A 17643-nucleotide genomic window follows, 5' to 3' on the forward strand; every position below is an offset into this window, starting at 1 on the left:
GCAAACTTTCTTTTCGTTGTTATGTTTACTTTATCTATTATCATCCCCTCACTACGGTCATATAATTTACAACAGGTCCAAGAGAGACCTTTAAAGAACAAGGGGAAGAAGGGGAAAAAAAAAAAAAAAAAAAAAAAAGACTGAATATCGACATGATTAAAACAAACTATTAGATATGATGTAAATATTTGACATGTTTGTACCCAATGTTGCAAAAGTTTTTTATTGTATTGTCCTCAATGAATAAATAAAAAAAAATGTAATGTCTATAATTAACTACTTTCTCTTTAGATCAGTGCTTGACACATCCGATAAAAACCTAAGAGCCAGTTCTAAATTTATCAGAGCCAGAGATTCTAGTGTTGTGTATTTAACATAGAATATAAAAAATAATAAATGGTTCAACATAATCTCACAGTGTTCGTTACCAGAGAGCAAGATTTATCAAGCTCTATCACAATTCTCCTTTTAATTCTCCTATTCATTTGCCTCAGCGCGCCTCAGGATAAGCGCATCTGTGCACCCAAATTTTAAAAAACTAAAAAAAAATTTTTGTGCTTTTCCAAAGGCGAGCTCAGGCGAAGTAATGATACATTTCTGCAGTAGAATGAGTATATGCGTCTGATTTATCATTGGAAATAAACTAAATCGCTAGTTATATATAAATCTTGCTTACAGAAACGCCCATAAAAAGAAAGCATGTTATTACATTTTTTTGTTTTGTTTATTTGTATCTTATTTTTGTGCCCTTTTACAGAACATTTATATGGCTTCTGTTATTTCCAGAGAATTCTATTATTGTTTAAAGAGTGCTACAGCATTATGATGAGCTTACAGGAAAGACCAGTTACTCTATCGTTTTTACTGTAATATCCGTAATAAAACAAAGCATATTAGTGAAGTTAAATTATTCCCAAAAAAAAAAAAAAAAAAAAAAAGGGACACCGAAATCTTGTAAGAACACGAGCTCGAAAGAAATTAGTTTCTAATGCCGTTCTTCAGTGTTCACACATTTGTAGGAGAGCTTTAAAGTTCTCTATCGCCACAAAAACTGATAATCAAGTATCTAGTTGATAAGGCGTACTATAAAAAAAATTGAAGAATTTTCTAGCTCAATTAGCGCTATAGAGACATATTTTATGGACTATGGTATTTGTATTTAGATATACGGTAAGTAACTCAAAAAGATAGGAGCCGGGGGTAAAATTATATGAGCCATTTGCTCCCTGGCTCCTAGGTTTGTCAAGCCCTGGCATAGTGAAGAAGAAAAAAGAAAAAAAAAAAAAAAAAAAGTCATTTAGTTTCCCAGCTATTTCTGTAACTGAAAGCTATAAAATTGTAATTTTTTTTTTTTTTTTTAAATGTTATTAAAAAACTTTTTTTTTTTTTCTTTTTCACAGAGCCCTCAGAAAGGCTGGAGAGCATTCTGATGAATTCAGAACCCTGACCCTCCTATATGATGGACAGTGATAGCAAACGCTCATTTATTTTTTGACGCTAATTGGTCAAAGCATAGCAGAAAAGAAACAGTCAAGAGACTTTAAAAAATGCTGTAAAGTATAATCAAAGAAGAAAAGCAGTTTTGTAAGGCTATACCATGTAAATGCTGGCAAAGGTGACATCCAAAATGTCTGACATTTTATTGTACACCTGGATATATCAAATCCTATTCATCACTCAACAAATACATTACTCAACTGCTTAAAGGGCCATGAAACCCAAAAATGTTGTTTCATTATTCAGATAGAGAATACAATTTTAAACAGCTTTCTAATTTACTTCAATTATCCAATTTATTTAATTCTCTTGGTATCATTTGTTGAAGGAGCCGCAATGCACTACTGGTTTCTAACTGAACACATGGTTGAGCCAATGACAATCTGCATATACATGCAGCCACCAATCAGCAGCTAGAACCTATGTTCTTTGCTGCTCCTGAGCTTACATAGGCAAACCTTTCAGCAAAGGATAACAATAGAAGGAAGCAAATTAAATAATAGAAGTAAATTGGAAAGTTGTTTAAAATTGTAGTCTATCTGAATCATGAAAGAAACATTTTGGGTTTCATGTCCATTAAAGTATGCGCCTAGTAAATAACTTACACTGAAGCAAACTGCATCTGTTTTGTTAATGACTAATGCTGATCCAATACGACATCTTTTAAATTGTATTTTTGTGTTTGTTAGACTAAGAAGTGCGTCTTAACTAGGGTCGAATATCTTTATTTTTTTGCAATAGGTTTTGCAAATAATGTTGTTTTATCTTTTTTAATGGTAAATTGTGTTAAAAGGGACAGTAAAGTCAAAATTAAACTTTAAATGGTTTAGATAAAGAATGAAGTTTTAAACAACTTTTCAATTTACTTTTATTTGCAAACTGGCACTGCTTTCCTGGTATCCTATGTTGCATAGTTAACCAAGGTAGGCTCAGGAGCTGCAAAAAGCTACTGAGACATAACTGGAGATTGGTGGCTGCATACATAGCATATATACCACTTGTCACTGGCTCACCCAGTATTTTCAGCTATTTCCTAGTATACCTAGGTTTTGTACAGCTAACAAACATGTTGCAAGGTAAAAAGCTTTTAATAAATATTACTTGTCATTTTATTGACTATGCAATCACAACCTTTTAATAATAATATCAAGTCTATAACCTAAGCATTCTAGGTGGTTACAGTAATCAGACAGTTGTTCAAAGGCAGAGGGTCCAATTGCTGACATACGTGGTTGTTTGGTGGGATCAAAGAGACAAGCTCTTTGATCTTTGGTCTGATTGTAAATGTCTAGATAGCATTAAGAGCACTTTTCAATGCCTTGGAGTTTGTGAGTAGATATCGAACTATCATATATATTTTAGGGATAGACCGATATATCGGAGCAGCCGATATTTGGAATTTCTGCAATATCGGTATCGGCCAGAAACTTACATATATTACCGATATGGAGCAAATCAAAATAAATTTAGCTCTGTGTACTTCAGGGAAATTAGGTAGTTTTAAGTGACACAAATCATCTACAGCACATATAAGCTGGACATAGCATCTAATAATAAATAGCACTGATAACAGAGTCCAAGCCCAGGTGTTCCTGGGAGCTCAGTTACCAACTACCATACCACCAATGGCAGGCCTGTAGATGGACTTGCATAAACAAACATATAGGATTTGTGAAATAGAAAATGTGATCTTTAAGTCGCACTTAAAGCTACATATTTTCCCTGAAGTACACAGAGTTAAATTACTTTCGATTTGCTCATAGGGGTCAGCAATACACAAAATCAATCTGCTTGCTAATTGCTGTCACAAATAGAACATTATTTGTTGCATTCTGATAATTTTTACACATTTGCTAAACATTTCACTAAAGCTGCTATATTTGACAATTTTTTTTATTTAAATATTTTATTTTCCCCTTTCATGGGCATAAAAAAAAAAACAATAGTTCAGTCACATCAACAAACCTTGAGTAGAAAGCTATGCAGTACAGGAGACTAGTATCAATATTCATTAGCAGTGGATAACAATGCTCTGACCATTAGGTGGCGCTGTTACACGTGTATAAAACTACCCATAAGTGACATAATAATGAAACTTATAGTCCACTCCTCAGTACCAGGGAAGGTATTTGCAATCTAGTAAATATATGAGCATATTAAAAATGAAAGCAAATAAATAAATCTAGCACTGATATTCCAGCATGTCTTTTCTTTCTCTGTCAAGTGGCAGTATATATATTTTTTGTAAAGTGTACCAAGTGAGCGTGTTTTTAGTGAAGTGGCAGCAATATATGAAAAAAACCAGAAGCCGTTTAACAGGAGAACATTCTGAAATGTTATGCTTTCTGCACTATAATGTTTTTCTACTTAACTGGGAGTACTGAAGAAATTGTGCAGTGTCTAGCTTTGCAGTAGTAACTTAAATTTAATTTTATATCAGTGTGCAGATTAAAAAAGGGATTTATGCCATTTTTCTATGTTTTGGGAAGCCATTTAATTGATTTTCAAGCACTTTATTTTTCCCAGTTGTTTACTTTTAATGTTTAAAATTTTAATAAGCATGTTCAGTTTATACCAGATTTGTGTAGAAATTGTGTTGATTTTTCAAATCTTTAAATGTACAGAATATCGGTCCCTGTTATCAGCCTAAAAGGCGGTCAATAATCAGTATCAGCCCTGAAAAAACAATATCGGTCTATCCCTAATATATTTATATTGACGTTTGTGGTGATGTAGCACTATTCGGGGACTTCTTTTTTATTTTTTTCTTACGTTGCTGCTGTGAACTTGTGCACATGCTCACTAGGAGCTGGTGAGTCTGAAAGTGTGTATGATTAGATAATAGAAGTGAATTGGGAAGTCTTTTTAAATGACATGCTCTATCTGATTAATGAAAGTTTAATTTTGACTCTAGTGTCCATTTAAAAAGCAGATAAATGCTGGATAAACCTGTGCTCGTGTGACTGTGGAAACCGCCTGTTCCACAAACAATATTCATATACGTGAATGTCCACAGCACCAGTAGTTTAAAAGATGTCTTTAATGACAAAAAAACAGCAACCAGTAGTTTAAAAGATGTCTTTAATGACAAAAAACCAGACTAGAGTCACTTAATCATGCTAGCACACGTTGCTGTTTTTTTTGTCTAAACGCATTTTGACAGTTTCTCCACCACTAGAGAATGTTAGTTCATCTGTTTCATATAGATAACATTGAGCTCATGCACGTGAATTTACAGAGGAGTGAGCACTGATTGGCTAAAATGCAAGTCTGTCAAAAGAACTGAAATAAGGGGGCAGTCTGCAGAGGTTTAGATACAAGGTAATTACAAGGTACAAGGTAATTACAGAGGTAATGTGTATTATAACTGTGTTGGTTATGCAAAACTGGGGAATGGGTAATTAAAGGATGATCTTTTTAAACAATAACAATTCTGGAGTAGAGTGTCCCTTTAACCCCATTTGCGGGAGTTAAACAGTGTCCCAGTGTAAGTAGTGCAAAAATGACATGTTCTAATGAATTAGAGCACATAATTTTGCACCCTACATACCTAGATTGTACATACATATATATAGATACACCAGCTATTTCTGAATATAATTAATGATGAGCACCTGATGAAAAAAATAATAATAATTCCATCTGGTGCAAGGAGGTACGCAAAATAATGAAATATGAAAAAAAAAGAGAATACAGGCGAACCTTTAAACTAGCACACTATCCTTAACCATAGTATATAAAAGTGGATGATTTTGACTCAATTAGCAGACGCAAAGTTGTATGCAAGAAAACACAAGTACCCTTTATTAACTGTAAATAAACATATTTAGTTGCAGCACCAAACAAAAAATAATAATATTGTGATATATATACCTTCCTCACATTAGAGATAAAAAAGACCTGTATATGGTAACCTATGATAAGAAAATATAGTCCTGCAAAGGCAGTTGCCTGTGTTGTTGTCAATAGCGGTAGGGTTAGCAGTGGCAGTTCATATAGGAGAAAAGCAAAAAATGGTTAGATGCAAAGCAACCAGCCTTGTTAATGCACAAAGAAACAGCTGTCCACAGCGTAATATGGTAAAAAGATCCCTTGTATGCCGCAGTTAACGTTTACAGGGTATTCCCTTTGTCAATGGAAAAATGTTAGTTCGTAGGTTAAAGTAAATAACCAGGTCAGTATAAAGGACGCTAGTGGCTGTAAGGTAAATATGGTCTTAGTATTGTGTCCATATAGAGTAGTTATGGAGAGCAACGGATACACTATGTTGTCAGAAGTTGTTTGGTTACTTTACTCACGGAAACCTTTTTGCCGTCAGCGGGAGTGATGTCTCACTACCACCGCTTCTTTGGGTCCTGCAGGTATTCCAGCGAAGACTTCCCCGTTGAATCAGCTCTCTCGACTCTAGGGTTCGCTTGTTGCCAATTACATTACCGAAGCCATTCAACGCGTCCTACAAACAATTCCACGCTCACAGAGCTCAGAAAAAGCTACACGTGTTTCACCCAAAAACTTTCGTTCTGATTGGGCTTCCTCAGGCATGTGATGCCGTTGTACGTCAGACTTGCCTTTTATTGCAGATTATCCCAGATGAAATAGTTAACTAGTTCAGTGCTTTTGCAAATTTAAGTACAGCCATCCCGATTACTCAGGAATTAATAGAAATTCTAAATAATTATGGGTACACATTAATTACTAAATTACAGCAGCATTGGCTAATCTATTGTAATGTTCACATCTTAAACAGATCCTTATTACATATTAATACTTTCATTTCAAAAAGTACTGTAAATAAATCATACATTGTAGTACAATTGTTTACATGAAAATACAATCATATTAAAATAAACAGCTTCTTTTTCCCACAGAGAGACTGCTCTGTTAGTAAAAATATGCATAACGGTTGGCCAGATAGTAAATTGTAATAAAAGTGTGGCACAGTTGGGGGATTTATTTAATCTAAAAATGGAGCATAGTTTAACTCTTCGTTCAGGCCACCTGGTTTGAACAGTATCCAGGTTAAAAATCCATTTACATTCAGCCTTTAACAATAGATTATCCCAATCACCCCCTCTTTCATTAATGCCAACATATTCAACACCCATAAATTTCAAGCATTTGTCACTACTATTATGGAATTCAGAAAAGTGACGTGCAATGCCACTAGTCTTAATTTTTTTTTTTATTAACTATATTTCGTCTATGTTCTTTCATCCTCTCCTTGAATTCTCAATAGGTTTTCCCAACATACTGTTTGGGACAGGAGCATGAGAGGACATAGCCTACACCATATGTTTTGCATGTAATGAACCCCTTAGTTCTATGGATTGTGCCCATACTATCTTCAATCTTATTGCCAGTAACCATAAATTTGCACATTTTGCATTTATTACATGGACAGTTACCGTTTTTGGGTTTCATACTGCCCACCATATATTTATATATTATTATTTTTTTATTACACACACGCAGGGTATATACACAAGCAATCACATAGCAATGTGCTTTCAGATTGGACTAATACATATTTAACCACTGTGCATGTTACTAGTATTGCTGCTCCATAAATTTAAAAAAAGAGAAATACAGTTATAGAACTGGAAAATTATAAAATAAGTATGTTTTTGATAATGCTGGTAATGTGATTATCTTGCAAGTACATGACAACAGACATCTTCTTAAAACATAATCAGATTGTAACAGTTTCATGACATAGATGAAAACCTTGTGAGCTCAATGCACTCACGTCTATTCAATTATTTGAAATAAGGCTTTAAAGGGATACTAAACACAATTTTTTTTCTTTCATGATTCAGATAGAGCATGCAATTTTAAGCAACTTTCTAATTTACTCCTATTATCAATTTTTCTTTGTTCTCTTGCTATCTTTATTTTAAAAGCAGGAATACAACGCTTAGGAGCCAGCCCATTTTAGGTCAGCACCCTGGATAGTGCTTGCTTATTGGTGACTACATTCAGCAAGTGTAACCCAGGTTCTCAACATTCCTGCTTTTTAAATAAAGATAACAAGAGAACTAAGAAAATTTGATAATAGGAGTAAAATTAGAAAGTTGCTTACAATTGCATGCTCTATCTGAATCATTAAAGAAAAAATTGGATTTTGTATCCCATTAACTTTAACGGCCTGTAACAATGTTTGCAACTTTTTTTAATTTACATGAATGGAAGCCACACAAAATGATTGCTTAGTAGAATCAATAATATTTTTTTATTCTTATTTTAAATCAACTATACATGAATTTATATTCATATTTGTTATATACAGAACATTACATTTAAAAAAAAAAAATACCCAATACATTTGACCAGACTCACATGTAAGTAAAAGCAGCGCACAAGCCTGGTGAATGTCTTTGACCCTGCTTGTTAGTACATGGAATGAGGCAAAGTGTGAATAATAAGCAGCTATCCTGTAGTCCCAGGATCTTCAAAACACCAGTGCACCATAGAGACAATGGACAACATATTGTGAACCTTGCTTAAAGTGATAAGAAATTCAACATACATTTTTCTTTTGTGATTCAGATAGAGTATGTAATTTTAAACAACTTTCTAATTTACTTCTATTATCAATTTTTCTTTGTTCTCTTGGCATCTTTATTTGAAAAAGAAGGCATCTAAGCTAAGGAGCCAGCACATTTTTGGTTCAGCACCATGGACAGCACTTGTTTATTGGTGCTGTCCAATCAGCAAGGACAACCCAATTTGTTCACCAAAAATGGGCCGGCATCTAAACTTACATTCTTGCTTTTCAAATAAACATACCAAGAGAATAAAGAAAATTTGATAATAGGAGTAAATTAGAAATTAGCTTAAAATTGCATGCTCTATCTGAATCACGGAAGAAAACAATTGGGTTCAGTATCCCTTTAAGAGCTGGCCCATTTCTGGAGAACTATATGGTAGCAGTTTTGCAAGAATGTTATCTATTTGCAAGAGCATTGGATGGCAGCACAATTTCCTGCCATGTAGGGTTCCAGGTGCCTACCTAGGTATCTCTTCAACACAGAATATCATGGAAATTAAGCAAATTTATAATAGAAGTAAAGTGGAAAAGTTTTCACAATGGTCTGCTCTGTCTGAATCACAAAAAATATTTTTTTGGTTTCATATCCCTTAAAAGGGCACATTCTAGCCAAAATTTGAATCCTCATGGGTACATTTCAGTTTTGAACAGAAGCATTTTTGTAATATACATGTATTTGCAAAACCGCTTCTAGTAAAAGCTATAGCGGTTTCAAAAGTGTATCTAAGTATTTAAACACAGCACTTGTCCACAGAGCCTAAAGGTGCTTGTATCATCTGGCAATTACTCAATTTGTTAACTGCCGACATGATACCAGCCCCACTGATGCACTGAGCAGCTGCATTATATAAAATGCTAGTGCACTGAGAATATCCCATGCTCGTGCAGAGAAAAATGCTAACACTAAAACTGTAATAACTTTTACTACAAGCATTTTTGCCAATACATATTGAAAAAATGTTTCTATTCAAAGATGTAATTAATCTATGAGCATTTAAATTTTGACCGGAATGTCCCTTTAAAGAGAGAAGTAAGTTGTATTTAGATCGGGGCTTGACAAACCCAGGCACCGGGGAGCCACTGGTGTCTTAAAATTAGGCTCTGGCTCCCTGATATAGAGTCCCGAAGACACCCGCTGGAGTTCCCCAACTTCCCCTGCTGGCTGTCACCAGAAAACTTGAGCTAGGTGCAGCTGGAGCCTTTATATACTTTTAGCTGTGAAATACAAGTCCAGCTTTATTGGGTTATTAAAGGGCCATAAAAGTATAAATGTAGGCATGTGATTTCAGCAGCTATGTTAGCTGCCAAATGCAGCGGCCATTTTGCAGCAAGTTGCTGGTTGGTGAAGCTCTATATCTTCATACTGGGCACTGCCATCTTGGTATGCATGAATTGTTGCATCTTTTGGCAGAAGCACCATATTTTCACAGATCAGTGATGTTATTGTCTTTTTTAAAGATGTATCTTGCACTTTGGATTAGCTCACACACAACAGAAACCAAGATAAAAAATAATATATATATATATATATATATATATATATATATATATATATATATATATATATATTATTTTTTTATTTATTTTTTTGCAGTTTTTTTTTTTTTGCAGTTTTGGAGTTTTATTTTACACAATTTATTTTTATGCATCATATAAAAAAACATAATTAATACAGAGCTATGCAGACACTGCAAAACATACAGCTCCCGCTCTAATTGTGCACTCTAATCAGAAATTCATGATACAGCGTGTCAGGAAGACAACAATATCACTGATCTGTAGGTGTACTGCTTCAGTCACTGGGTGCAAAAATACCCGAGCTTGAACGGCCTGACTTATATGTCTACATCGGAACAAAGTTCTGATGTAAACTAATAAGTTAAAAAGTGAAATCATGCGATTGCGTGATTTCAATGATGGCATTGTGTCTGGGGGGGGGGGGGAGTGCCTTTGACGCTAGGCACGCCCTACAGCCCACGATCCCATTCGGGAACCACCTTTGGTTTTAGTACAGCCAAAAGGCTAGGACGTTCTATGCCGTCCTAAGGGCGTTAAAGCCCAGTGCGGTTAGGACGGCATAGAACGTCCTAAGGGCAGGAAGGGGTTAGAGGGATGTTAAACAGTCAATTTCATTGTTGTACTTGAAAAGCAATAAGCACTTGCTTATACTTAATAGAAAGCATTGAAATATGTATTATTTGTCTATTTAAATTCATTTTACCTTTTATTTATTTGTTAACACTACATTTGTGCTTCCTTTGCAGGAAGTTTTATCTTAGCCTGATGTCATGTCCCATTTGCTCATGCACAGCGAGAACTAAGAGAATAAAAAAAACTTAGGTTTAAAAAAATCCTCTGCTCTTTAAAACACTGGGGGGTTTACAATGAGAATTTCTAAGTGCTAATTTTGCAAGAAAACAAGTAAGTTATTTGCTGGGGGGGGGTTACACAACCTTTTTCTTTTTATATTTACTTTGATTTAAAATATTTGTTATTACCAAAGGAGCACTGTTTATTATCCCTTGAATGTCCCTTATATCCAAGCATTAGTGCATTAATACATTATCTTTACAAGGTTATGTCTCTTTTTGCAAAAGCTATTTCAAATTAAAACAAATACTGCAGTATTGGTTTTTGAACTTCTTACAAATCTTCATTGGCTCATAAGGACAAATGCCACTGCTTTACTTGTGGAGAAGGACATTTCTATAAGTATTACAAGAAAACATTATCTGTGAAACATTTCTAACTCCCTCTTTCAGATGAGACAAAGAAAAAAAGTTAACCACAATGTCCCTTTAAACCCTAACCTGTGAGAATTTATTTTCAATATTAGAAATGACTTGACAATTGAACCTGACACTTCAACTGAATACACTAAAGTGCATTATTATACAGAAAATTAGAAATGAAACATAAAAAAAAAACCAGAAATTTCTATATCCTGGCCTATACCCTAGACAAAACTTACCAGGTGAGATCCCCTCTCCAGAGAGGACATGGACAGAAATAACCATGCATCTTTTTTTACCTATATAACCCTTTACCTAAACATCCTCCTTCATTCCTAGTTCAGGATAAAATAGGAAAAAAGATTGGGCGGAAAATTTTTGTTTTTTCAGTTTTAATTTCTAAATTATCTTGGCCAACCTATCCAATACTTACCAAGATGATAGAGTACCAAGCAGGTAATGAAAATGAAAATAAGGTTGGGAATTATTATTATTCTAATGTGCATCATGATTATAGGTAGGGGCCTATTATGGTCTAGGCCGTGCATAGGGCAGCAGATTTGGAGAGATGGGGGGGCGGACTTCTTGCCTACTACCCCTTTAAATTTGGCATCTGCACTTCCACTTGGTTGGTAAAATTTAGCCTGGTGCAGCGGCACGCTTTGTAGGCCGCACAGCTGGGAAATCCTATTGCTTGAGGTGTGTGTGTGTGTGTGTGTGTGTATGCAGTATTTTTGTGTATGAGGTGTGTGTGTGTGTGTGTGTGTGTGTATTCAGTGTTTTTGTGTGTGAGGTGTGTGTGCGCAGTGTTTTTGTGTGTGAGATGTGTGTGTGTGTATATGCAGTGTTTTTGTGTATGTATGCAGTGTTTTTTTGTGTGTGTATATGCAGTGTTTTTGTGTGTGTGTGTGTGTGTGTGTATGCAGTGTTTTTGTGTGTGAGTATATGCAGTGTTTTTGTGTATGTATGCAGTGTTTTTGTGTGTGAGGTGTGTGAGTATGCGCAGTTTTTGTGTTTGAGGTGTGTGTGTGTGTGTGTGTGTGTGCAGTTTTTTTTTGTGAGCTAATAAAAGACCTAAATCCTGAGGGTGGGGGACAGCGGAAATGTGAGTGCCTAGGGGAGCACAAAACCTAAATATGCCACTGATCATAAGATAAGACATAAAACTAAAATTTTACTTGTTTAGTTTTTTTATGCTAAAATGCTTGCAGAGTCTTGCATGATCCAAGTTCAGTGGTCTCCCTAGGACCTTTTAAGTGGGTGCACCACCCGGCTGATTTTACTTTCCACCCAGCTAAAATTGTAGTCAACATTAAGCTAAAATTAGCTAATATTAAAAATGTTCAATTATGTTAAAATATGCAATTAATTTGTGCTTTGGATAGCAGAAAATTATATATTATTAGAAGATATTACACTGACCCCACCAAGCTACTTCGTAATGCCACCCGGCTGGCAAAACTTTCTGTGGAGAACACTGAGGTTTATATTAAAGTTTCAAATACAATTAATAAGAACTTGACAGCAGTTTCACAATGACAATACAATGTGATAGTTTCTTCCTCTTTTCAAAGCATTTCAAACCTTCCAGCTCTAGTAAATGCCCCCCTTATATTGCAACACACTTATCAAAAGTAAGAGCTCAAAAATAATGGATTCCGGTCTTAAATTAAAAAAATATATATAAATCAAAAAGTTTTTAAATTTACAAAAATATTTTCATTGTTTCAGCTTTCAATTAGCCCTTTCACTGCATTCCTAAGGTAATCGATCTGTCAAATAAAAAAATAAAAAAAAACACACTACTGTACAGTGCTTTGTTCCATGTTAACAAAAATGTATATTCCTGGGTGAATAAACCAACTTTTTCTGTTATGACCAACAATGAGCAATATATGCCAGTGTTCTCCCCAGGACATTTTTAATGGGTGCACCTCCTGGTTGATTTTACTCACCACCCGGGTAAAAGTTTAGCCAAAAATAAGCTTAAGTTATCTAATATTAAAATTGTACAATGTTTTTTGCTCAAATTATCATTAAATAAAATGATATTGAATTATGCAATTAATTTGTTTTTTGGATAGCAGAAAATGTTATGATATTAGAAAGTATTACACTGCCCCCACCTGGCTACTTTATAATGCCAACCGGCTGACATTTTCTGTGTTAAACACTGTATGGCCTTGGTATAATTTTTACACCGACATTCAGTCCCTGATAGTTTCACAGCTTTGGATTGATAATATTTTGCATGAAAATGGTTAACATGTTTAAAGGGACATAAACTGCAATAAGGTATGCTCTTATAAGAGCAATAGAAAATGATTTAATACCTACAAATAGGTTAGATATATAAAGTCAGCTCCAAAACACAGTTTGTTACAAGTTCAACAGACACAGACACACATGCAATAGTGCAACAAAAACTGCTCTAACACATAAGCATTTATTTTTTAATGCAGCTTTATGACCCTTTAAACTAGTAAAGTGTAAACCATATATCCCAGAAGTGCACAAATGTTTAAGTCATCATTATAGACTCACACCACAGTATAAAATAATTCACAAGATGACAGCAAATAAAAACACATGATATTTGCAAAACATTAGTAACAAACTTGCACAATGAGTAGACGGTCAATAGGTGTAAGTTAGACATTATTGTGTAAAATCAAACACTTTAATTTGAGAAATCCAACCAGTAGATAAAAGGCAACAGGTTTTAGGACGTTGTGCTTATTGAATATGTTGTAAATTGATTTAAAAAAAAAAACAACATAAACTTGTTGCAATAAAAATACATACATCTACTGTTGTTACTATGTTGTAGTTGTAATACACAGAATTTAAAAGAGAAAATAAAGGAAGAATATTCAGAATTAAAGCTGCCAGTCTTACTGGGTATGGACACAGACCATAAAAATACTGATCACTTCACACAAATAATGTACAACCTACTACAGCAGATTACCTTCCCATTATCTGTCTAACACTTCTAAGAGTGTTAACTACAAAAGTAGTTACTTGCATTCATTTCTAAATATTATTTAATATAATGTTGCACAACTCTTATTTTTAACAATAAATGCTATAAGTATATTTGAATAGGTCATTGTGACAGTAATCAGGAAGTGATCTGATGTTAGCTAAACTTCCCTGTGCACTACATTAAGCCCGCGCCTGTGCTGTATGTACAGTCAGCTAAGAACGGATGCATGGGATCGGGATCTTACCTTGCTCTTCTCATCGGATGCCAGCGAGGCCATGCTGCTGTGGGTGCCGAACTATGTGAAAGATCAGATGGTGGGGTACGCACTCAAACGCTTCCTGACACGCACTGGTAAGGATCACCGGTCTAAAGCACACGCCACGCCCACCTTACCGAATGGTAACGCCTATCCGAAGAAAACCATTCTCCATGCCCTTAGCTAACTGCATCCCGAACACGCCCACTAGCGTAGGACACTTCCTTCTGTTTTAAATGCTCCGCCTACATAACGCTTGACTCCACCCAACATCAGTTTGACAAGTCTTCGAAATTCGAATCGAAAGGCCCCTTGCATTTATAAAGGGACATTTAACTCAAAATTGAATTGTTCAAACATTTTTCCAATATTAAAAAATACAATAAATGTAAACGATTACTTTTCCAGGTTTATTTGTAATGTATCTGGGGGGTTTTTGTTTTGTTTTTTTTTAACTCTGCCAACATAGTCTGGCGTTCAGACTTCAGAACCTGACACTGCAACATTTACAAGTGTATTGTCAGAGCAGGAGCTCTTTAATAAGTGATCCCTAATTGGCCACTGCTAAGGGAATAAGTAGACATAGTAAGCTATTAATTCAAGACGGGTGTCTCTAAACTAATATCCAGCAAAATCTATGCAAAAATACTGGACACTTAAATGTATTTTTTTTAAAGTCCCCTGAATGGCAGCTAAATTATATGGCCTCCTGTGCCTCTATGCATTACAAACATGGTCCATAAAGAAGTGACAGTACGCAGGGGCGGAACTATTTTTTTCTAATCAAGTGGAGTTTAAAGGGACACTGAACCCAAATTTTTTCTATTGTTATTCAGATAGAGCATAACATTTTAAGCAACTTTCTAATTTACTCCTATTATTAATTTTCTTCATTCTCTTGCTATCTTTATTTGAAAAAGAATGCATCTAAGCTTTTGGGTCAGGACTATGGACACCACTTTTTATTGGTGGATGAATTTATTCACAAATCAGCAAGAACAAACCTGGTTGTTCACCAAAAATGGCCCGGCATCTAAACTTACATTCTTGCATTTCAAATAAAGACACCAAGAGAATGAATACAATTTGATAATAGGAGTAAATTAGAAAGTTGCTTAAAAATCCATGTTCTATTTGAATCACGAAATAAAAAATATGGGTTCAGTTTCCCTTTAAGTGATCATATATGTAAAAAATGGTGCTAAACTCACCCTGAATGTGTTGTTGCACATCACTAAACTCAGCGGCTCTGGCCGCCTAAGGCACATTGCTTTTCTTTCATTTAGGTGACGCTTGCACTTCTAAACCAATAGCTGTGCGTGTCAACTGACAGTGTTCTGTATGCATGCACGGCTATTGGTTTAGAGGTGCAAGCGTCACCTCATTGGTAGAAGAGCGATGTGCCGTGGATGGCCAGAGCCGCTGAGTTTAGCTATGTGCACATTCAGGGTGAGTTTAGCACCCTTTTATACATATACGATCACTTAAACTCCACTTGATTTTTAGTGATGGTAAACCCTAGCGTTTGTTATACACTTGGATTTACCATCACTTTAAATAGTTAATGTCTAAAAGAAAAAGGACGTTCCCTTCATCCGTCAAATGGACATATCCTCCCGAAACAGGTCCTCCTTTTGCAATGAAATGATCGGGTGCTCCAGTACCTCCCCTCATATTTGTCCTACCACCAGTGGCGGTTCTAGACAAATTTACTGGGGGGGCCAAGGTGGGGCCAGTGTTTAATCAGAGGGGCACATAAAAAACGGAAACAAATTTTATATATATATATATATATATATATATATATTTACATGTATACATACACACAAACACACACATATATATATATATATACACACACGTATACATACACACATATATATATATATATATATATAATATCCCAAGAGGTAGCAGCACTCACGGTAACACAGTCATTTATTTAGCCTGCCCGGGGTGCTTTAAAATAACAATATGAGCATCCAACAAGAAAAGCACTCACCGGGTCTTATTCAGCAAAAAATCTTTTTAATTTGTGACGTTTCGGGGTTGCCCCCGTCCTCAGACAACAGTTACAGGTATATACATTTACTCACCTTATATACATAAACAAACCCGCTCCCAAGTGTGATCCCGCCGGCGGCGTACCGGAAGTAAGCTGCCGCGCGTAGAGCCCTACGTCACCGGTTGCCATAGCAACCAGGACGCCTCCCGGCGGAATCCCAGTTAAAAACTTAGAAACTTAAAAAGTGCATTATACACAAAGGCTGTATAGGAATAGATATCTGCTAACAAAACAACCTGTCATAATAATGGGCTTAGACATCATGATAATATTAAGTACCAAAACGGGGAAAAAATTGCTTTATCCTAACACCGTAACTAACAGAAGGAGCTAAATAAATCACTCAATTTATATTCTATTAGGACTCAAGCCACTAAACCTACAGCAAAACAAACTATATAAGTCCATGAATCTAGGTTCAGAAAAGCCAAAAAATAAATCAATATACTAAAGATATACATAGACCAAAAAGAAAAATCACCAAGTGAACCATAAACAATATATATATAGAGAGTTAAATAAATAAAGAAAACAAAATGAAAAAGAAAGTGAGAAAAAATAAGAACAATAAACAAATAAAAATAATAAAAAATATATATAGATATAAAATCAAACATAAAAAGAAGAAGAAAAGAAGAATAGAAAAAGAAGAAGAAATAAATAAAGGAAGAACCAAGAAACATGCAACAAGAAGATATCAAAAAGAGGTATTTTACAAAAAGCAATGCCAATCTAAGTTGACATTCAGGCCCCTGGGGGCCATGGTGCCCAGATTGTAAATCCATTTAGATTCACGCTGTAGTAGTATTCTACCTCTGTCACCCCCTCTTGTAAGAGGGGGCACATGATCAATGATGATATACTTTAGATCAGCAACTGAATGTTTCAATAGGGCAAAATGCCTGGCCACTGGTTGGTCAGAGTCACCACGATCAATAGCTGTTCTTATCGCTGATCTGTGGTTGGCCATTCTTGTACGAAGGTCGTCCACAGTTTTCCCCACATAAAACAAACCGCATACACAGTGTAACAAATACACTATGTATTTGGTTGTACATGTGACCCGATGTCTGATGCTGTAAGTCCTATTCTTGTAGGGATGTCTAAACACTTTACCAGTTGTTAATCCATTGCATGTTGTACATCCTAAGCAGCGGTAACAACCAGGTTTAGATTGCAACCAGGTCTCTTTCATATAACTGCCCCTGGGGTCTGTCTTGACAAGTTGGTCTCTTAAAGACCTCGCTCTCCGATATCCCATTCTAGGTGGTGCTGTCCCCTCAAACGGTAGATCCGGGTCTGAAGATATACGAGACCAATGTTTGCGTATGCTCTCAGCAATAGCTGGTTTGTCAACATCAAAGGTTGTGGAGAACGTCATTCTATTATCTTCCAAAGATGTTTCCTTGTAAGTCAGTAGATCCTCCTGCTGTAGCTTCAATGTATCCATCTTCTGTAGTGCTAGATCTTGTTTATTGTACCCCCTCTGAATGAAACGTGATTCCATAGTGTGCATTTGTTGTTCCCGAAGATCAGCTATGGTATTGTTCCTTGCTG

The 17643-nt window shown here is 35.4% G+C and overlaps 1 protein-coding gene across 1 annotated transcript in view; it reads right to left on the minus strand.

Annotated features, from left to right (window-relative positions):
• Positions 1-14167, minus strand: part of SNX5 (sorting nexin 5) — a 256667-nt gene extending 242500 nt beyond the window's left edge. Inside the window, exon 1 of the mRNA XM_053711986.1 lies at positions 14010-14167. Within this exon, the coding sequence (XP_053567961.1) occupies positions 14010-14042 (33 nt within the window). The 5' untranslated portion in view covers positions 14043-14167. The remainder of the gene's footprint in view (positions 1-14009) is intronic.
• Positions 14168-17643: the final 3476 nt, after the last annotated feature.

The sequence above is a fragment of the Bombina bombina genome, chromosome 4 (assembly GCF_027579735.1).
Source record: "Bombina bombina isolate aBomBom1 chromosome 4, aBomBom1.pri, whole genome shotgun sequence".
Taxonomy (NCBI): domain Eukaryota; kingdom Metazoa; phylum Chordata; class Amphibia; order Anura; family Bombinatoridae; genus Bombina; species Bombina bombina.